Raw genomic sequence first — 22,540 nt, 5'->3', positions numbered from 1 at the left:
TAGTTCTTGGTCTACCTGTTTAGAAAAACAGCTTCTTTTAAAATTATTTGAACTGTCACATGCTGGATATTTTTTTTTAATATCTTTAACAGTTATGAAGCATGATGTAGGGTTCTAGAAATGTTTAGGAACTTTACAGTTTCACAGAAATTCCATACCTCAGGCTTTGCAAATGGAAGCAGTTTGTTTTGGGGTATTTACTGGTGCCCTGTAATAAACATTGTACCAGCTGTGTCCACACCTGCTGTGTACGTTGTGACCATGCTGGACCACATTGTACTCACATGATGCTGTTGTGACCAATTATGTCACAATAGAAGGGCATAAAGTGCCATTAAAAAAAAAAAAATCAGAATTGTGTTGAAAATTCATACCTGCAAAAACTATATGCTGTTGAAAATAAAGTTGTAAATCTTGATTAGGAAGAGCAGACAAGAAAGGAACTGTTCCCTTGTAATTTAAGGGGGTGCCTTATCCAAGGTCATAACTGTAGAAGAGACGCACTTAAAGGCCTCTGGATAACTACGAGAGGAAAAAAGACCTCTTCATTCTGAAAATTATCATAGACATCCAGCTGGTAAGATTCAGTGGATGACATCTTTAGTAGGCAACCGGAGGTACAGCACTAAAAGTCATGAATAATAGGGATTTCAGGTGATTTGATGCTTTCTGCAGCCAGACTGTCAGTTGAGATTGCTGTTGGAATGTGCTGGTGACAAGTTCTGTGACTGAATGTACAAAAGGCAACCAGGAGAGAGGTTCTTCTAGAAGGGATTTGAGCCAGGATGGAGGGAATCTTTGAGAGTGAATATGAAATGCAGTCTTGGGAAGAAGGGTAAGAGAATATTTCTTCTGTGCATGATTCCTCACTGTAGAAGTCAGCCTCAGCTGGGTGATTATTACAGTAATTTCCCAACTGTCAGAAAAAGTTTTCAGTTTCAAAGAGGGAAAAAACCAATTAAAGAATATTCAGGTAAGTTAGGTGCGGTGTGGTTTTTTTTTCAGTAAACTGTTTCTAATTAGCTCTGTTCCAAGGTATTTAAAGATTAAACTGGTAATATTTTGGAGCCGTTAGTGTCTGTCTCTGTTACCTTGTGGAGAATGAGTAGAGGTACTGGAGAACTGGAGTAGAGTAGACATAATGCTGGTTTTTAAAAAGGAGGTAGAGAGAGGTGTTGGTTACATAGGCTAAAGGGATGTGCTGTCGTCAGTGTTTCAGTCCTGGGAAAATACTGGAACAAGTAAATGCACACTGCCTTTTTAACACCTGAAAGTACAAGAAGAATAGCCATCAGCATGGATTTGTCAAAAAGATACAGTTTTTTACTTCTCCAGTGGCCTTGTGAACAAAGGAAAATCCTTGAATGTTATATTTCACTTTTCATAAGGCTTTGAGGCTTTCACACAAGACATGCTTTTAAGCAAGGAAATATGGTAAACATGCAACTACAATAGGCTGGGTGGAAAACTAGAAACTGTGTTTAAAAAGTAGCTCACTGTCAAAATGAGAAGATTTATTAAAAGGAGTTCTGCAGGGATTTGTGGTGACTCAGTGTTTTCCAGTATTTTCATTAATGATCTGAATGATGGAATAGAGTGTATGCTTATTAAATTTGCAACAATACCAAGCTGGGAAGGACTGCAAGTACATTGCAGGACAGGATTAGAATTCAAAATAATCTTGATAAATTGCAGGTATCGTCTAGAAAAATAAGATGCTATTCAAAAACATCAATGCAAGGTGTTTACACAGCAATAACAAACTGCACAGATACAGCATGGAAAATCACTGGTTAGAGAGCAGTTCTGTAAACAAGATTATAATGGATTAGAAGTTGTGTATGAATTTACATTGCCATCTTCCATAGGAAAAAAAACCCAATACACACACAAGGAAAAGCAAGTACCACCAGACAGCAGATAGTTCCAATGGTAAAATGTGCTGAATAGTTGGTTTATGAATTGTGATCTCTTCACAAAGTTAAATTCATGACTCTATGATACGTGACGGTAACTCTCATACAGCTTTGTACTCAGAAAATTAGGTCATACGTGAAAAAAACCCCAGACTATATTCCCTTTTATGTAATTTCTGTTTAACGATGAGGCTTAGGGGGGGTTATTTATTTCTTTGTTTTGCATAAAGCATACTAATTTGCTTGATTGAGTCAGGAGAGGGTGTTGAAAGAGACCAAACCCATAATAGATCAGGACTTGTACTGATTGCGTATTAGACTGCAGGGATGTAGTGAGGCTAATGTCATATGCCAACTTCAATTAATTTTTAAAGAAATATCAAACACCAGTCTTTAGATCCTCTAGCAATGAAAATATTCTCTTGAAATGTATTATTTATGTGTAAGGTAAATTGTATTCTAGCTCTTTGAGTCCACAGGGCTTTGAAACTTTCCTTTCTGGGAATTTGCAAAATCCAGCCTGTCCTCTGTGTATTTTACCTCCTTGGTGTTACTTGGAAATTTTTGTATAATCTTCACATTCCAATTTCAATTTGCTGTTATCCTTCTCCAGATCTCCTAGGCTCATCTGTAGATTTCTGGATGATAATATGCTTTGTAAAGACACTGTTATATTGTCAAGCCTTTTGATAAATTTTAAATGATTTAGCTCTGTTAATTCTGCCACAGACTTCTTTAAGGGCATTTACAGGTATGAATCTTTGATGATGGTGACTTTCTGAAGTTTCGGGTTTTCAGTCCTCACTGCCCAATCTCTGAGACATTCTGTGCTGGAACTGTAAATTTCAGGCTTCTGTGAACAGAAGTGGTAAAATAAAAAAGAAATACCCAGAAAATAACAGTACCTGGATTTACCTACTTCACCTGTAACTTGTAGCTCCTTCATTTTAGCATCATCTTCAGAAACCTCACTGGCTTTTGGTTGGCAATACGTCTATTCAGCTTCTTGGTACGGAAGTTGCTCCTAATGTTTTTGTATGCTAATAGTGCACAGTTCCACCCTCCTACTCCTTGTTTCTCATAATTTATATTAATACAATGAACAGAAATTACTTTTTCCAATTTGCATTGATACAGTATGCTGATTATGTAATTTTTTCCTGGGGCAGCCTTTGTTCCTGAAGCTGAACAAGCACCTTCAGAATTCTTTAATTCTCTTCAGATTAATCTAATTGACCTTAAATTCTTCCAGAGTGTTGTATTTCAAGAGTTTCCAGTCCCTCATCCCCCACCTGCTCTCATACACCAAATTTCCTTCATGTTTTTCTCATTTTAAGGCCTGAATGTAGAAAGTAATCTCTGTGGTGTTTATGGACGGAGCAGTTGTCTAAAATCTAAATTTTGAAATTTTCAGTTGGTTTTAGATAGCAAGAGATTAGCTTAGAGCATGTTTTTGTCTCTTAACAGCTATATACCATGTTTAGTATTTAAATCACTAGAAATCTGTAAAGATGAACTGTCCAGTTTGTGGGACCCTGCCTGTGAGCTCAGGGGGTGGCAGATGAAGAGATGTAGTGGCACTGACTCAGTTTTAGGTTTACACTTGAGCTGTTCCCAGTTCCTTGTTTGCATCACTTGAAAATCCTTCTTTAGTGCACACAAAAGTTTGTATTTGTGTACGAGTATCATCGAGTCCCATGAAATGTAGACACTGCTGAGGAACTGATGCTTCTGCAGAAATAATAAGGACCTCTATTTGTAAAGTGTTCTTAGCACAGAAGTATAGCCAATACAGGAAATTGTAGATGTTTGTATTTTGAATTTGAGAACATTTGCATTTACTGGGGAAGATGATGTTGCATTTAACTTGCTAGAATTAAATTTATATGTAGTTATTGCTGATGTAAATTATGTATTCTGTTTGAGTTCTTTTCCTTCCTCCTTAACAGGCTTATTGGTACTAAAACTGTGTGGTAACGTTTATTTTATTTAACCATTTTTATTTTGCTTAAAACTGTTGTCTCTTAAAAGAAATTTGATATTAGCAGGAAATGGGAGATTCTGACTTTTTTCATTTAAAAAAAAAAAGAAAAGGCAAGCTGTACTGTAACATTAGAACACAAGAGAAAAATGTATACTTGGAAGATGAATATGCTCAGAAGGAAGAGGAAGGACAGAGAAAATAGAGTAACAGTTGTAAGATGATCCTTGTACTTTCATTCAACTATTTTCTTTCCTCTTTTTTTTTTTTTTTCCCAAATCCCCTCTACCAGTGCAAAAGAAATCAACTGTGCTGTTTTTACATACCTATGCAAAATCTCTTTCTAGTTAACGTGTGCTGTACACGCAGTGATTAATTAGGCACTGTATGATATCATTAAAGAACACAGCCCAGAGATTTCTATAATATACTGATCGGGCAGCAATGGTTAGTTTTCCTTTTTGGAAGAAGGATGTTATGTTTTTTCTTAATCTCTCTAGGGGTTTATAATTCTGTTCATTTGTTAAATTGTAATACACACCAATGTCCCTCAATTATAAAATAGCATTTTAAAACTAGGGAACAGTATCCCTGTAAGAAGTGCCATGACATGATCTTATTTTGGTGGGAAAGAATATCTGTAAAACTTTTATTTCCGGGTCTTGCTTTTATGTCAGGCAACCTTTACCACTGATTATACTTCTGTTCCCTTTCACAACTCAAGGCCTTTTCCATAATGGTGACCATTTATCTAGACAAAATGACCCTCTAGTGCCCATTAGCACTGCTTATGAAATGGCAACTAGGATGTGATGTGTTACCTACCTCCTGTGTAGAAGTCCCAGTGGCCTCTCAGTGAAAGTACTGATCTTATTTGAAAGTGTATAGCTTGCTTCTGCAAGTAGGCTGTTACTTGGACATGGAGATTCAGTTTCTTCCATTGGCAAACACTGATGAGGTTAAAGGGGTTTCAACAGTCTTATAATATAGGGAGACATATTTATTCATTATTTATAAATAGCTAAGAAAATCAACAAAGAATAATCTCTTTCCTATTCTCCAGTTTATTCCAAATACGTATCAAAAATATCATTGAAAACGTATACTGTTGAGACAGATACAGAAACGGATTTGATGTTCATGTATTTCAGCTTCTGGTATTCTTCAGTATCTTTGTCTGAGCAGATTTAACTCCTTTTTAATCTTTTGTTTGTTTGTTTGTTTTTTGTTTAAGAATTTAAGGCCACCACCTTATATTAAAAATGGCAGAAATACATACAGTGTGCTTTACTTTGTTTTACTTTACCCTTTTAGCAGACAGATGATGCAGCACAGACCGATGGCCAGCAACAGACACAATCTTCTGAAAACACAGAAAACAAATCACAGCCAAAACGGCTTCACGTCTCAAATATACCATTCAGATTCCGGGATCCAGATCTTAGACAAATGTTTGGTGTAAGTACTCACACTTTATTTATGCTTTTTTATATTTGCAATGCAATAGATATATTATAGGCAACCATGAGAGCAGTATCTCTGATTTAGGCTGTTTAACCATTTTCAGTAAAGGTTGTCTTTTCTTTTATTTATAACCAAACATCTGATTTGCCAGTCACAACTGGGAAAAGAAATTCTACTGATTCTAATGTATGTGATACAGATGAATGTATTCTATGTATTGTGCTGTTTTGTATTACATTCAAAAAAAGCTGCCTATATTGGCTTAAAATATCGAATACATATATATTCCTGCTGAACACGTCTGGATTTATATGCCTGTATTTATTGATTTTGGAGACCATGACGTAAAATAGTCAATGCCTGACCTCATGAGCAAGGGACCCAAATCTATAGAAGTAAGACATGGGCTGAATTTGAGCAGAAAGTCCCGGAATAGGAATCCTGTCCCCGCAGGTATTGTAGGTCTGTAAGATTCTAAAGTCTTTGCCAGTATTTTTCTGTAAGTCTCAATTTTTGCTTTTGCCCGGGCCACTAGCTACCTTCATGTGCATTGACTGTTTCACACATCTTATATGTGCCGTCAATTATAGGCTCACAACCATGAGAGGTTAGACCTGGTTCCTTCTCCCTGCTCCAAGAACTCTTAGGTTTATTTTGAAATGTCACTAAATAAAATCTAGAAATAGTACTTGATCAGCTATTAGAAACCAGCTTTTCCTTTTCCAAGTTAGTACCCTTAAGTATTTGTGTTCCTCTTGCTTTCTTATCTCTGACTCACTAAAACTTAGTTCTCTTCGGCGTTACAGTTTGTTATAGAGTGCAGCATCAAGTACTTCATGGCGCTATACCTCTCTCCATTTTTCATGTTCAGTTCAAATTTTTAAGTTCTTCTAATGTCTTTGTATGTGAGTTAAGACATTGTGTTTTTTGGCATTTATTTGTATGAAGTGAAGGAAACGGTCACTGGAAAAAGAACCCTGGTATAGTACTGGGAAATGAGAGTGACTGTTTTGCTGTATCTGACTTGCTACAAGTGACCTCCCCTAAATGCAGCTTACAGCACATCAGGAAAATAACAGAAGGCTTAATAATTAACCCTCTAGGGATCAATATGCAAATTTATTTAAATTAAACAAATCACTTTAAATAGATAGATTTTATTTCAAAGTACATTAAATGAAAGGATCTTTTATTTTGAGAGATTGTAGTAATTTATAAGTGAATAAAAGCTACATTTCTTTTCAATATCTCCAAGTCTTAGGTCTCAAAAGACTAGCACTGGAGAATGGCTAGAGTTTTCCAGCTTTAGAATGACTTGGTAACAGTAAACTTTTAGCTTCTGAATGGATAGAAAAATGCAATTTCTGCAAGTGTGAGTTGAATTATCTGATCTGAAATATGGTCATGCTGCATCATGACCACATTATACACATACCAGATGATCTTTTTACATGGACATAAATACAGCAGAGGGGGACTGTTTAAACACTAAGTCAATGTCTGCTTATAGGCTAAAGTTGCAGTTACAGCATTAATTAGGGGGTGAACGCAAGAACATAAAATAAGCCAAGGAATAACAAGTGATGGTTGATTTTCATAACCAAGTTGAAACACTTGGATAAGCTAGAGAAGGAATACTGTTCTTTCTGGCCTGTAATTTTTTATTATATATTAAAGTACTGAAGTACAGGCTCATTTCTGCAATTCCTTGGACTATCGTTAGATTACTCTTCAGTTGCCTGCCTTTAATTTCTGCCTTTTTGTTTAATATATTGTGTCACTTATCAGTGTTAACACTCATCTGTGCTGCATGTTAACGATATATGAAATAACAGAAATCACCTACTGATACATTACAATGTCACATCACAAAATGTGTCATATCAGAAAGTGTTTTAACTAAACAGTGCCTGAGTCAAACATTCATTCTCTTACTAAGGCAAGTCCAATAGAGCCTTTTTCTTTGGGGTAGCAGCTGTGGTGAAGTTTTGTGTGTGTGAGCAATGCCTAGATTGATTGCGAGTCCTACTGTAAGGTCAATAGTGGTAACAGTTACTACTAATGTTATAATAAAAGTGCAATTCTGAGCAGGGAAAAATCCCCAACAAGTAAGTAACCATTCTAGTTTTCCAAATTATACTCTAGTAAGACAAGAATTACTTAAAGAGTAATGGTTATCCGTTTTCAGCAAGGGTGGAGAGAAATCTTCACTCCCTGAGGCCAGTGACAAAACTCCCAGCTCATTTAATCTTATTTCTGTAAAGCAGAAGCAACCAAACTCCTTTACCTGTCCTGAAAAGGAGCTGCAAAAAGTCCTCTGAAACAAAAGTTCTTCAGAGGGAAGGATGACCAGAGGGCGACAATGTTCACATAGCTGTTAATCCTGTCTTGTTAGTGATGTTTATTACGCTCCAAGCAAATTAACCAGTAGTATATTACATATGAAAAAAAGGGTGATAGCAGCTGGACTGGGTGGATCACAAGGAAGTAACCTACTATACGCAAAGACAAAATAAAAAAAAGAAATTTTGGACTTTCACTTCACTGTGATCGCAGTTTAATGATTATTTCCTCTTTGTCAGGTGATTGCACTGAACTTTAAGTTCATAAATGCGTGTGTGGAATGATAGTGACAAGTGTAATGATACATATGATTTAGTTGTAATACTGATCTGGCTCCTCTTCAGTGTGTCTTTTTTGGTGCTTGACTATCTTTGATTTTATATTTTTCAACGTCTTTATGTGATGCACCATTTTCTGAAACAAACATTTGTACTGTATATGATAGAAGTGTTGAAGTTATTTTCATGTAACTTTTCTATTTCTTTGCAGCAATTTGGTAAAATCTTAGATGTTGAAATTATTTTTAATGAGCGAGGCTCAAAGGTAAGCAGTTGAATTCACCCATGGAATCTTTTCATTTGTTTAAAATATTTATATGAGTAAAAGGAAACAACTGCACTGCTGTAAAAAATAACGTCTGAAATTCCATGTTAGTGAAAACATCTTCTGAACTGTCATTCAGTTTCCTAAGCAGCATGAAAATCATTGGACTCATTTTATATCTTTTAAAGGGGGTAATTTTAGTGACTCCAAACTGTCATCTGTTTTGTGGGAATGTTGATTTCTGCTGTCTTTATTCTTCAATGGTAATTATCTTGTTTATTTTACAAGATGAGTCCATACTTACAGATATTTGTAGACAGGTTTCTGTTAGTACAGGTATTTTTTTTCCCTATTGAAATGAAAGATGATAATGATACCTAATAACTATCCTCTTTAGTAATTAGCTGAGAAAATATGTGATTCTTCTAGATTATCTAAGTGCAGATGTTTTCCTCTTTAGTTAAAGCTTCAGTACACCAACCCTTTGAAAACAGTCTATTTTAACATTTGTTTGATTAAAAGAGTTCTTATTGTATTGCAAACATTTAATTTTTTCTGAAAATTACTTTGCCTTCAATGCATACTTCAATTTATTCTGTATTTAAGAAATAAAGCAAGATAGAGTGGCAATGACTGCATTAGCATTGTCAGCTGCTGCAAAACTGTAGCCCAGTATGTGTTGTTACCTATGGTATCAGCTGCGGTATAAGGGTTTATGTGTATGTCACATGCATGATATCTTTCTCCTTTTCCTCCCATGTCAGACTCACTCGAATGTTTATCCGCCAATGCTTCAGTCTTCCTGTAACTCTTATATATGATTTATTATTAGCGATGGAATTCTTTTCCTGTTATAGACATACTGTAATCTGTCATTTTTTAAGAATCAGTTGTATCATAAATCTCTCTTAAATCAGATATATTTTAATTCTGTTAATTTTTCCCTTAATGTGTTTGTATTTATATTCTAAGTTTAAATCCATCACTTTTCTTTTCCTTTTTTTTAAAAAAAAAAAAAAAGAATAGCTGAAATTTCCTGGTTTACAGTCCAAAATTATTCTGACATTCATTAATTAGTACCCTCGCCTGCTAGTCCAAACCCAGTTGGAACGTTTACTGTTTTTTCAGTAAACAATCAAAATGTATGGAATTTAGTGGCTTAGAATCTCCTACTCTGGCTGAAATTTATTACCATTAAATTATGGCTGTTCAATAGTGTTTGCAAGAGATGTTGTTTGTCCAGAACCTGCTTCTATTGGGTAGTATTATAAATTGCAAAAGACATCCCACACTTGCCACCTTTGATTGATTCTGTTGAAGATGGAGTGGAACTAAGTACATATGGTATAGTGGTGGTGGTTTACACATTTGTTTAGCCATTACATCTTACGTATGTAGGACTTTTATCTACCACGTCTGCATCAGACTGCATAAGGCTTTTTAAAAATATTTGGGGAGTGGGGTCAGGAGATATTTCTGAATTGAGTTTTTTTAATAGTGGTCTTGCAGTAGTGAAAACATCCCAGTGCCTTGTGCTAAAAACAAGCTCCTAGAAAGGATTTCACAAGGAAGACGTTTTTCTTGGTAGGCTTGTAATGCCACTGCCTGACTTACAAGCTTTGTGTTAGAGAGTCTAAGACCTATTCTTATTGAGTACTTCTACACTATCCAGTGCTGTGTTGGTGCACCCAAGCTGGCTCTGAGTAAGCTGCTGAAGATACTTAAGGCAGTTCTGTGACGCATCTTGTTGTTTAGGTATGCTGCTTCTCATCTTGTTTTAGAGTTATTTCAGGTACAGCTACATAGTATTTTGATTTGCAGAAGTACCCTCAGATTCTCTCAAATAAATAAAAAGTTAAAAAACAGGATTAGGAATAAGTGGATTTTTTTTTTTTAATCTGATCATTTCATGGCCATTCTGTAGCATTTAAGATGTACCAGATTAAAGTCCCATTCCTGGCAGTGCTTATCGATGTTTTCATAAAATCCCACTGAAACTGAAAGGCCTAAATGGTCTCAATCTGAGTACAGGTACAAAAGTTTGCAGGATCAAAATTAAAATTTATTTCTAGCTGCAGTTTGGCATAAAAGAATTGCTAGAAATTTTTTTTGTTTCTGTTTTTCTTTCTTTTTATTCCAATAATTAATGTTTAAAAAGATTCCTGCAAAAACAACAGAAGTAAGCTCATTTTCATACCATAATAGCTAAGAAAAATGGAATTGCAGATTCAAAAAGCATAATGCTGCAGCACCACCATAAATTGTAAAACAATATTGCAGAAGGGAGTCTCTCCATAAAAGAAACCCTAAAATAATACAAGCTTCATACTACAAATTTCAGTTTGTGTGGGGGCATAATAATAATTATGACAACTTTGCTAGAATTGTATGGCAACACTGATGACATTTGAAACTTCTTTTTATAAGAATTGCAAGAATTTCAGTATTCGGAGTAGACCTTTCTTATAACCTGTGTTAAATAAGTGAGGCTTACCTTTGCCAATTCTTGAAGCTGTTGATTAAAGTAACATTAAAAACTGCTGGTAACTTACCTTTCTCTGCGTTTACCACTCATCTTGGAAGGACAATTTGAAATATAGCTTCCATTACTGTGCATATTTTAACGCTACTCAGCAGCTTTAACACTGAAGCTCTCCATGGAGCTGCGAATGGCTTTTGTCTTGGGCACAATCCCAAGGCTGCAAAGATACAGGAACATCAACAAGTACCATTTTTTACAGTTGTAAATTAATGCTCTATACAGCTATGTACTACATATATACTTTCACAAATCTGTGTGTATATGTATTAATATATATCTAGTATATATTATATTAACGTATATTTCTTCAAATAAGAAGAGCTCCAAAGCACCTCCCAAATTAAAACAGAACCTTCTCACATACTAACTTGGCTATTATGAAATCATTTAACAGACTTTAAAAATAAAATGCAGAAATTTACATTACCGGTTAATAAAATACATAGTATGCTAAGCTAAAGTAGCTGTTGAATCAGCTGCATATAAAATTAACGTTAACGTGTTTGTGTGGCTATTTGAATGTGTGATGAATGAATCTGTGTTCTGTGATTGAGTTTCTGTGTCAGCTAGGTAAAAATAACGATTTGCATAAATAATAAGAGCTTAATTTAAATAGTGTTAATTATGAGAACAAGTACAACATAAGAAATTAAAACATTACAATAAGTATTCTTTTCAGAATCTTTGAAGTTCCTGTCTTATCTTGACTTGTGGCTCTGCTTTATATCTTTTTCTAATTTTTTAATATAATTAGGTTTTTATCTTTCCCTTCAGTTGTTTGAAAAAAATTAACTGGTAGTGCTGTGAGCTAAGAAGACTGATTCAAACTTTTGACTAAACAACGCCCACCAAATGTTTGCAATTCTGAGAAGGGGCAGTTGTTCAGCAGGGAGGAGAGGGGAGAACAAACAGAATTGGGGGAATTTATACTGTTGCATGGAGCTAGTCTGGTTCGATCGACGGTTGAGGGGATGTTTTCTGCTGTGAAATTTTCTTAATGGCATCTTAAATTATGAGCTTTTTTATACAGACCTTTTACAAGATGGGAGGGAGCAGTTGAAGAAGAAATAAAAGTTTAAAGTTGAGGATGGGTTTAGGTATAAGAAAAGCCTAGGGAGGCATCTAAAACATAGGGATTAGTACTGAGGAGGGGGATTTACTTTCTCTCGAGCACTCCTGGTGCTTTGGGGAAAAAGGGTTACATCCTCAGTGTCTTGTGATGAGCGAGGTTGTGGCTTTGTGCTAAATTGTGGAGGGTAGAGTGGAGAAGATGTGTGGAATCAGGTGTTCTGAGAATGGCTTCAGCTAGAGTGGAACTGCTCATAGAGCACCTCTGAGCTCACGCTTCAGGGTGCCTTTAAAAGAGAAAAAAAAAGAGCAATAGACAATGTGTTTAAGCTACTTTGAAGAGAATGGAACATAAACTGCTACTGTATATAAATGTCACTTTCTGTGTTATAAACTGGCATAAATACATGTGTTCTTTTAGTAGGTAAAATAACCCAAATAACTTGCATGATGATCCTGATATTTTCTTACCTCTTTTTGTCGATTAATTAATTTTGTAGTTCATATCCATTGTTTTTCTCAATGCTTGGTGTCAGTTTTGCCTTAGTTTCATATTTGGTCTCTTCTTTGTATAAAATGTATAAATAAATGTATAAATATCTTCACTCCCTTTGGGTTTTTTCCTCTTTTTTTTTTTTTTTTTTTCCAATCAGTCACTATGTACATAATAGGTAGAACTGCAGAGATTAAGGGGGTGGATACTGACCACAAAACTTAGCGAATGGACTGGAGAATGAGGAGACATGATGCACATCTTATTGCTGAGGACCAGGAGAGAGGAAAGCTTTAACTCCATAGTTCAAGCTGACGTAACAGTAAAGAAAAATGTTGTAGTAGGACTTCAAATATGTGCAGCAATGCCTATTCTTTATAAAGCGGCCATGTGTAACTTGCAAATGTTTCTTGTTATGAAACACCAAGGATATAGAAACTTATTTGTTTGGAGAACTTTGGGAAAGCATGCAAAGGCACTGTAGTGCTAATGTAAGAATTACTTCAAAGGGTTGGTGTATGTTTCTAAAACATTTTTCAATGTCTGATTTTTTCAAAAATATTTACCATTGTAAACAGTGTTTAACTTAGCACAATAAAAAGAATTTTCGTAGGAATGGAAATGTTTGTTTAGTCTAATATTATAAAGCAAAGTATTTGTCATAGGCAGAATTTCATATTTTCGAGTATTCTCCTGTCCCACTAACACGGGATTCTGGAGTTTTACCAGTTGCATGTTCTATATGTGGAAAGTAATACACATAAATAGTAAATGAACCAGTTAAACTTATTCAAAACGTTTGCATTTTTATTCCTTTATCAGAGTTTCTTTTTCTATTCACATCATGTGATTTTATTTGATCTGTTAATACAAGGAAGTTTATACTTTGTTCTGAAAATACTTTTGTTTTGTTGGTGGTTTTCTTTTCTTTCTTTCTTTTATAAAAAAATAAGTAAAGGCTGTATAGTTTGACAAAAGTTTAAGTTACCCTAGTGTTGCATGGGAACTATGTTTCTTATGATCACAACAGCATGATGAAGTAGGCAATGTTTTAGAGTATATTGACATTCAGTGTTGAATTCTGTGCACATGTTTTTTATTTCGTTGAGATATCTGCATGTCATTAAAATGTGGTTCATTTTCTTTTCTCATTAGTTCATTTTTTTTCTGTGTGAAGACACTGTAATTTACTTTAATTTCATTTTCTTATTGTTAGATTTATTTTCCTGTGTAGTGACATGTAGGAGGGTATTTTTGGTATCATTCTTTGAATTTCTCAGAGGGTATTATCTAACTGATGACAGAAAAGATTTGTTCACATTTGTCGCTTATTTATTGCACATCTCAATACAATTATAATTTTTCTAATTTGCATGTTACAGAAATGAAGCAAGGACAAGAAAATATTAAATTAAAGAGAGAGAACATAAGCAAACAAGTGGTCATTGACTGAAATAATAATGTGCATGTTGTTTTCCCCCCTTCTCCCTCCTGCATGCAGGGATTTGGTTTCGTAACTTTCGAAAATAGTGCTGATGCGGACAGGGCGAGGGAGAAATTACACGGCACCGTGGTAGAGGGCCGTAAAATCGAGGTGCATGTTCAAAATATTTTCCTTTTCATCTTTTTTATAAATGTCTGCTTCACTCTCATTTGTTGTTTCAGATGCATCATTGGTGTCTTCTGTGTGCTCCCCTTTCCCCTTCCCATTGTTTATATATATATTTATATATAAAGAGAGAGAATCTGGCCTTACTTGGGTTTTTTATTATTATTTCTTTTGTAATTATTATTATTATTATCATTATTGCTGAAAGGTGGATGACAGAATTGAAAAAAAAATGAAAGCTTTAATATTTTGAAGTTATTATTTTGGATGTTTTGTAAATCAATGGGTGCAGTAGATTCCAAAAACCAGCCAACAAAAAAAAGAAAAAAAATTGAGAACAACAAAAAAAAAAAGTGTGACAGACAAAACAAAAACAAACAAAAGGTTGGTTTTTTTTTTGTTTTGTTTTGTTTTTTTTTTTGCTGCAGGGTTGATGCGGGATCCACAGTGGCTTTCAAAACATTCAGATTGGGAAAGAGGCATCCAAAAGGTGTACAAAAAACAGAAACAAAGCCAGACTAGAGACCGACCAATTTTAACATTTAATTTTTAATGAAACCATCAGGCTACTTTGGCTGGATGGCCTGAGCCATTCATATCCATTAAAAAAACAACACAAATGTGTTTTAGTACCACTGGATCCCCTTCAATACTGCCTCAGTCGTATTTGTTAGAATAAAAAAAAATACCAATTGAAAATGCTGTCGTCTTTTGAGTAAGATGTTGCATATTTTGCCTTTTCATTTTCCCCCTTCGACGGTAGCGCTTAGGGCCCTCACCAAACTCTCAGTAACCATGGTAACTGTATACATACCCATGCTGGCGATGGTGCTGAATGGTAAGTGGAGAAGTCCATCTGCCGTTTCACGTATTTAGCGCTGATATACCACGTGAATTTTTTTGACTTGTTGTATTAAGTTTTCTTGATGCTACATTTTTTTCTATATTGGTACGCCTGTAATTGAGTGTACGTTTTAAGCAAGCCTGGGAGGCACTGATTGGATTGAGGATATGACTTCGTGCACATCTTACTCAGATTGTTAACTCCATATTGTGTTAAATAATGCACCCTCTTTTTATCCTTTTGTTAGCTGTGATTTTAAAGCTTGAATGATTTTGTTAATTCTTGCAATGAAAAAGGCTCTTGTTCCAAGTGTTGAATGCTAGATGTTGCTTTTCCAATGGTACTTCTCTTCTAAAGGGTTATGTTGCACACTGCTAAAATTCGTTTGTCCCTTTTTTGACATTTTCTTTGTTTCCTTGTACCTTGTCTCTTTCCCTTCTACTCCACTGCATGTTCCTTCATATAATCTTTTTTTCTGTTTTGAGTATTTATTGTATCAGTGTTATCATGGAATACAAGCATGCTCTTAAGTCTTCAATTATGCAGTACCTTTTAATTTGCTTTTAATGTCTTTTTATTAAAGTTTAAATGATATGATGTTGCTTTATTGAAATGATTTGTAAGTTAAAATGGTTATGAAAGTAAATGTAATTATAAATAGTATGATTTTGTTATGCACCTGTTGCCTTCTATAAATTAAATTGCATTTTATTTTTACATGACTAATAGCAGTAATAATGCATGCATTTAATAGTAACATGGACCCTCCCTGTAACCCTTTCTAATCCAGTGTTCTATGTGCTTAGGTAAATAATGCAACAGCACGTGTAATGACAAATAAAAAGACCGTCAACCCTTACACGAATGGTAAGTGCATGAGATCTCGGCGCTTTGTTTTAATGTCAATGCATGTGAAACCTCACTCTTCTGCTGAATGGGTGGACTCTACTCATGAAGCATCATAGTCCACATCCCCTGCATCTCCTTGGGCTCAGGCTTTGTCCAGCAACCTAAAACACAATATGGCTGGGCATAAATTCTGTCTGTGTAGAGTTCAGCTAATTCACAGCCATGTGGGCATAGCATGCATCATTTTGTCTGATTGGAGTCTGGGTGTTTAACCGCAGTGGCTTTTGTATAGGAAAATATACCTGATAGGAAAGGGTTGCTCTCTTCTAGCTTTGTGCAGTGTTAATGTTGTGATGAATGAACTAATTGGAGGATTCAATTTTGCTTGGATAATGGAGGTAGGGGGACCAGTAAGAAGAATGTCTCTGTCAGGCATGAGATACTTCTCAGTACCAAGACACACACCTAGTCAAAGATAATTTTCTGTGTCTTCCATAATTTGTTAGAAGTAAAGGGCAAACTGTAATTGGGTGCTGCTTCCAGCTGTTTTTCCCTGGAAAAATCTAAATTCCAAGCTATCTAAAAAAGCTTGTTGTAATACTCTCCTGAGCTGGTATAATGTTGTACATGAATGACAGAAAAATAATCCATAGATGTTTGATGGGTTTGGAAGCAATACATTTTAAAAATGTTTCCTTTGGCAGTGTTTGATCATGTGCTTGAGTTGTTTGCATTTGCTAGGTCAGAAAATTCTCACAAGTTCCTAGCTCAACAACGTCAAACAATAATACATCAATTGAAGTTAATTGCAATTACGTTTTCCAGTTTTACTAGACTGTGTAGTTATAATTATTTGCTTTTCAATGTAATTTAGTTTTTCCCATCCAGTAGAAAGCAGGTGAAATCTGCACATATATCAGTAAAGGTTTCCACAGGTAGATTAGACTCTTCTCCATTTTGAAATATAATGGATCTTATATTCTATATCTGAGTTCTCATTAGTGAGGTTTTACTAAAACCCAGGGCAAACATGGGCTTTATTTTTTGATGAGAGAGTCATAATTTTTTCCTACCACAGTAAAAATAAAATATAGTGATTGTTTTCATTTGACGTGTTAGAATTGAGCTAGTTAAAATGATCTGGAGAAGAAGAGTCTGAAATTCCTCATGCTTTCTCAAAAACTGTTTTCTTGCTCGTTTTGTATGTAAACATGGAACTTGGCAAATGATGCAGATGGGAAAATCTCCTTAATTTTTACTGGCTTTAAAACATCTCAGTGAATCTAGTGAGAGAGACATGCAGCTTGACTGGATCACATAACAAGATTTTGTTGCAATAAGGAGCTAAATTAACTATATGCATATAATACTATGAACTTTGTCTGTTGTATTATATTGTAATGATAAAAGGATAAAAGTATTTTTGTTATAAATGATGATGTATACTTGTATTCATATTATCCTAAGGCTACAAAACTGTTAATTAGCAAAGAGCACATTACATATCAGCACATCCAGTGCTGAAGGAAGGGAATGCTGGAAATAGAGGTGTGAGATTTTTAGGAATCTGGTTTTAGAGGAGGTTCACCTCTGTGTCCTGCACTGCAGGATTGCTTAGGTCATGCATTATCATTTATTAATATCCAAAACCAGAATGATGAAAATTTGCTGTGAAGTCTTTCCCACTTGAAGTGTTTTATGGCTGTCATTTTCCATCCTGTTCCATCTGGACTAGATCTCACCAAAAGTATGAAACATCCTGGTTAGTGCATAAAAATTAGCACTTACGTTTGTGAACCCGTACATCCAAGGTGTTGCATGCAGGATGCTCTTTTGCACACCTTTTGATGGGTATCTACCAAGGCAAACTCTGGTTGTAGTTCATACATTTTGATTTTTTTTTTTTTTTTTTACTTTTTAAATGTCTGAGATCCCCTAAAGTAAACACACAAGGAGAATCATGTTGTTCTTACGTAATCATTACAAGCAACAAGGAATGAAGTGTAGACGTGCAAGGTGCTTCATTTAGTTTAATCAGTACTTCTATTATCAGTCATCCTGACATTGTATGATTCTAGTTCTTTATCATTTTGTCAGGAATTAACCAGTGCTATAGCTGATTATTAAAGATTATTGTTGTCTAAAGTAAAGGTTTCATCTTTTAAATAAAAGGCTAGTTTTTCTGCATTCTTCAACAAGCATATGGACATTTGCAAGATGCTTTTGATGCAGATAGCCAGAAACTTTTGGTTTGCACGTGCCTATCTCTTCAGAACCACTTCTTTTTTAATGTGTGCCTTTATTTTTCAAGGAGTCTGTGGTGACTGACATGTTATTGGCAGGCATTCAAAACATAGTTGGGGCACATGTTGTAGTATATGAAAACATCAGGCACTAATATTTATAGTAATTTAAAAATAAGATACACTGTTTTGTCTTTCATTCCTGAATACTGCTGGTTGGTTGATAACTGGGCTTATGTTGAAAATATGATTGCAAAAGTCAGTAGGTCTTAAAGCACAAAACCCTAGATTTTTTTTTTTTAGTATATGCAGCTTCATTCAAATAAGTGGTTTTCTTTTGTGTCCTAGATGGTTTTTGAAATAAGTATGCTTTCCAGTGACTTTTGATGACTCCTGAACTGGGCAGTTAATAAATGCTCAGTTGCTAGGAGAGCTTTTTTTGTGCAAGTTTATTGTCAGACAGGATGATTTTGATGGCTGAGCTCATGTGCTTTGGAGATAGAACTGCCTTTTCTTTGCAAATAAATTCAGTGTCAGGAGTTCTACTTGTTGGCAAAAGTATTTCAGACATTTTTAGATGTTTCAGCCTATTCACAGTCATACTTTCTTCTGATGCCTATATTGCAATTCAGGATGCTCATCCAAGTGTGGTAGGGAATAGAGAATTATGTGCAAGTAGATTCAGAGAACTGCAGCAATGAATGAGGAACATGAAATGGAGATCAGTAGAGGGATACATATGTTTCAAAGTTTATACTTAAGGTGTCTTGAATTTGAGCCTTCTGTTGATCTAAACTTAGATTCAAATTCACAGCTAGTGACTATTACCATGGTTAAATTCCCCCCTACTCTTTGCTCCTTTCTGTTTGCAAACAGGAGGAAAGCAAACAGTGTCACACGGCTTCTTTCCCGCCAAAGCCTTCCTCCAGCCATGGGTGCCTGTCTGGCCTGTAAAGTGAAAATAATCCTCTCTGCATTGCTGTGGCCCACTTTCTACCAAAGCTTGTTACACTGTGCAGTATGATTCTTTCTCCTTAGCACGCTTCGCCTGTGTTTCTTTCCATGACTGTGTGGGGTGGGGTTTTGGGGCAGGCAGAGGGGTTTGTTTCCTTGTTTGGTTTTTAAGTTTTGAGCTTTTATAGTTTCAACTTGAGGAGGAGATTAATATTGTGACAGTAAGAAAAATGCACAAAATTACACCCACTGCAGAGAATTTGCCTCCTCCAGCTGTTGAAGTAGGGTTACTTGGCAGATGCTCGCTCGGATACATCAACTCCTATCACACTTGATTAACCCACACAGCTATGGGCCAGCACATTGCTAGCTGACAAGACAAAGTTAAGTTTAATTACTGTTATTTTCACGATGAATGAAGTATTTCCTGTGTAAGCTTCAAAAAGTTAGATGAGACAGCCATCACTGTGAGAGAGGTAAGGAACTGAAAGATGAGAGTGGCTTTCAGCTGTGAAGAGCAATCTGCGTCTTCCAAGATTTTTTCTTTCTCTCAGACAAATTGTGGCGCTCTTAGCGTAACTTAGAAGCTGTGAGACGTCTGTCAGCTTCTTAGACAGCAAAAGCTGACAGATCTGAAATTCAGTCCAATCTTTCATTTTGGATGGCGCTGATCAGTGGTCTTTTGAGGAAGTAATGAATTTGAAATAATAAATATTCCCTAAGCTATAAAAAGTTAGATTTTTACTGAAAGTCTCAAAATTTGGATGATTTTCTTTCACACAAAATTTGGCTAAGAGTATTTGTTATACCACAACATTCCTGAGTATAATCCTGAGTGTGTAAAATTGAAGGGTCAGGTAAAAATCCTGTGATATTTTCAGGAGGAAAGTAATTTTAACCCTTCTTGATTGGCCATTTTTCAGCTTCTGTTATTGTCTTTTAGGTATGTATAGCAACTGCAATTCCTTCTGCAGAACAATTGCATGCAATGCTGCTCTTTGCTCTGTTTGAACTTACTAATGAGTTGCATTTCAAAAACACCTCTCACCTCTGCTACTGAAGAGTTAATTACTGGTAAATTGTTCCTGTGCATCAGGTAGAGATAGCAGTATTTTTAAAGGGTAGGAATAGTTTTCTTTTGTGTTATGATTGAGATTTTATATTACACTTTTTCATTCTCATAATGCATTCTGGTTTTATGATCTTCTACTGTGCTTTTGCATTACATGATGTGGCCAAGGCAGAAACAAGCCTCAATACAGTTTGCACTGAAAATCTTCTGATCTTGGCTCTTCTGATTTTGAAAGGCCTTGTTGTCCCTGTCTTGATTGTATTTTGTTTCCAGCAGCATAGTTACAGGATCTATTTAAAGTACCATGGTTCTTGAGTTTACAAGATGCTTTTGCTCAGTTTTTTTCTTTATTCCCATTTACCCATCAGAGGGTGCTTCCCACTCCTCTGATTCAAGTGTGCTTTTGGAAAACCTCTAATTTTTCAGTCCCAGTAGTTCAAATTGTTCAAACACTTAAAAAAAAAGAGTGTGGGTGGGGGATGTTCTGTGGAGTTTGCAGTTAACTGGGAGTGGATCTAACTGTGACTGAGCAAAACACAATAACTGGCACTTTACCACAGCTGAGAACACTAACGTGTTTGCCAGTGTCTTCTCCTGCTGTTCTCTTAGCTCTTCCCCTTCAGTTCCTTCAGCATTGTTGTCTTTAGCATCCCACATGCTTTGACCACAGGCCCTGCTTCTGCAGCAAGCCTGTGCGCTCCAGGCTTACCTGGAAATGCCGCATCAGGTGTAAGGACACAACAGCAATTGTTTGGAGTTAGGCCAGAACACACGATACAGAATATCTGTTGGTTCTGTGCTTTGGTTTTATGCCAGCTGTGGGAGGACAGTGATTATTTAAGACAAAGGCAGTGGCTGCATTTGTACCACTTAAGAGCTTTGCGGAATGTGACTGCAGCATTTTCTTACATGCCAGCTACTTTACAGCAATATGCTAACAGCGTTTATCAGCTGTAAATGCAGGTGGTACAGTCACTTTTGGGACGTGCCTGTAATTGTCCTGTTTCAGTGCAGACAGCCTGATGTACAAATGCAAATGGAAAAAAAGTCTCTGGCATTTGACTGGGATCCCACAGTGCGCCCATCTCTTTCACATCACAATAGACATTTCTATACAGTGTCTACAATTTCATTTTTCCCAGAGTAGAAGCCAAATGCTAAGATGATTTGATTGCCTTCTAACCTACGCTAACACATGCCTATCAGAAACATTTATGTCCAGCAAATGAACTGTTTTGTCCTCTCTGGCTTGTAACCAGAGAGTTAAAGCAATGCAAAAGAACTGATCTACTCTGATAGTACATGATATAGGAATACCTGAACTAGTTCTGACTTAATTCCATAACTTGAGGGAATAAGCGCATGGCAACTGTGCATTGCAGCCAAGGTAATTCACCTGATAATTTACTCCAGTACTACATGTCCAGAGGATGCCTTGTTTCATTACTTATTTCCATACTTCAGAGTGTGATATTAAAGATCAGTAATTTAAGGTGCCTATAAAACTTTCATTAAAATTACCTTTTTGAAGCCATTTTATCTGTATACCTCGATACAAAAATAAAATTTAAAAAATATTATTATTATTATTATCATCACTAATTGCATATTAACTCCATTATGTTTTTATGTTTGCTGCAGGCTGGAAATTAAATCCAGTTGTTGGTGCAGTTTATAGTCCAGAATTCTATGCAGGTAAGGATTACACTATAGTTGTCCATGCCATATTTTATTTTAGTATTCTTTAAAATATGTAAAAGTATAGGATATGTGTTTGGTGTGAGGTTTGGTTTCTTTGTCTGATTCACATTGTCTGCAAGTCATTTACAGATTTTGTGATGCAGGATTTTAAGTTACCTAGGCATACTAAAGTTTACGTAGAAGATATATGAATACCTTTTTATTGGCAAGTAGATAGTATAACGTGAAATGTACTGCAATATCCCAGTCTTACCTGAGATTTTATTTTATTTATATTTTATTTATATTCTATTTTATTTTATATTTCAGTACAGTCACTTTCCTCCAGGAATTATTTAAGCCTAGTGAGCAAGACCAACAAAAAATCTATCTATAAATATATATTTTGTGTATATATGTATACATAGACACACATAGGTTTAGAGTATCTGTGTTCATAATTTTTTTCTTGAACATTTTTCTTTAAACTTTATATTTAGTTATTCAGTTTCTTAAAATTGTTGTATTTTAAATCTGTATTATAACTTGAGTCTTTACTGAGTCCAAATTCTGGTCCTGGTTACAATTTGGAGTTAATGAGATACAGTCTTTTTCTGCTGGAAGTCAGTCATGGCTAGCAACAGTTTCTAAATGTGCTTTAGCAACAGTATTGAAAACAAACATGGTTGTACTCCAAAACCCAGTTGATTTCAGAGGAATTTGAATCCTGCCCATAAACATAATCACTACCAAGTCCAAAAAAGCTGTTTTTTGAAAGCTAGTAATTTACATCTAAGACAGAAATAATCACTGTAAATCCAAATGTTTCTAACAGGTAATAAAGTTGCTTTCCTTTCTTGGGTTCCAAAATCATATATGAGTTTTCCATGACTTTCATGGGAAACTCTAGGAATTTTTCAGTTTTCCATTTGGATCTGT

At 35.4% G+C, this 22,540-nt stretch overlaps 1 protein-coding gene across 40 annotated transcripts in view; it reads left to right on the top strand.

Annotated features, from left to right (window-relative positions):
* The window catches only part of RBFOX1 (RNA binding fox-1 homolog 1), a 1,359,349-nt gene that overhangs the window by 1,248,751 nt on the left and 88,058 nt on the right, over positions 1 to 22,540 (top strand). For 33 of the 40 annotated variants that reach the window (XM_087731008.1, XM_087730982.1, XM_087730984.1 and 30 more), the window contains 5 exons: positions 5,212 to 5,355; positions 8,194 to 8,247; positions 13,852 to 13,944; positions 15,610 to 15,670; positions 21,563 to 21,616. In XM_087731008.1, the coding sequence (XP_087587134.1) occupies positions 5,212 to 5,355; positions 8,194 to 8,247; positions 13,852 to 13,944; positions 15,610 to 15,670; positions 21,563 to 21,616 (406 nt within the window). The remainder of the gene's footprint in view (positions 1 to 5,211; positions 5,356 to 8,193; positions 8,248 to 13,851; positions 13,945 to 15,609; positions 15,671 to 21,562; positions 21,617 to 22,540) is intronic. The other 7 variants (XM_087730989.1, XM_087730985.1, XM_087731017.1 and 4 more) reach the window with 1 other exon arrangement.

Source organism: Nipponia nippon, unplaced genomic scaffold (assembly GCF_047370975.1).
Source record: "Nipponia nippon isolate SJK-2023a ecotype South Korea unplaced genomic scaffold, ASM4737097v1 scaffold_5, whole genome shotgun sequence".
Classification (NCBI taxonomy): domain Eukaryota; kingdom Metazoa; phylum Chordata; class Aves; order Pelecaniformes; family Threskiornithidae; genus Nipponia; species Nipponia nippon.
This window is presented reverse-complemented; position numbering and strand designations above follow the sequence as displayed.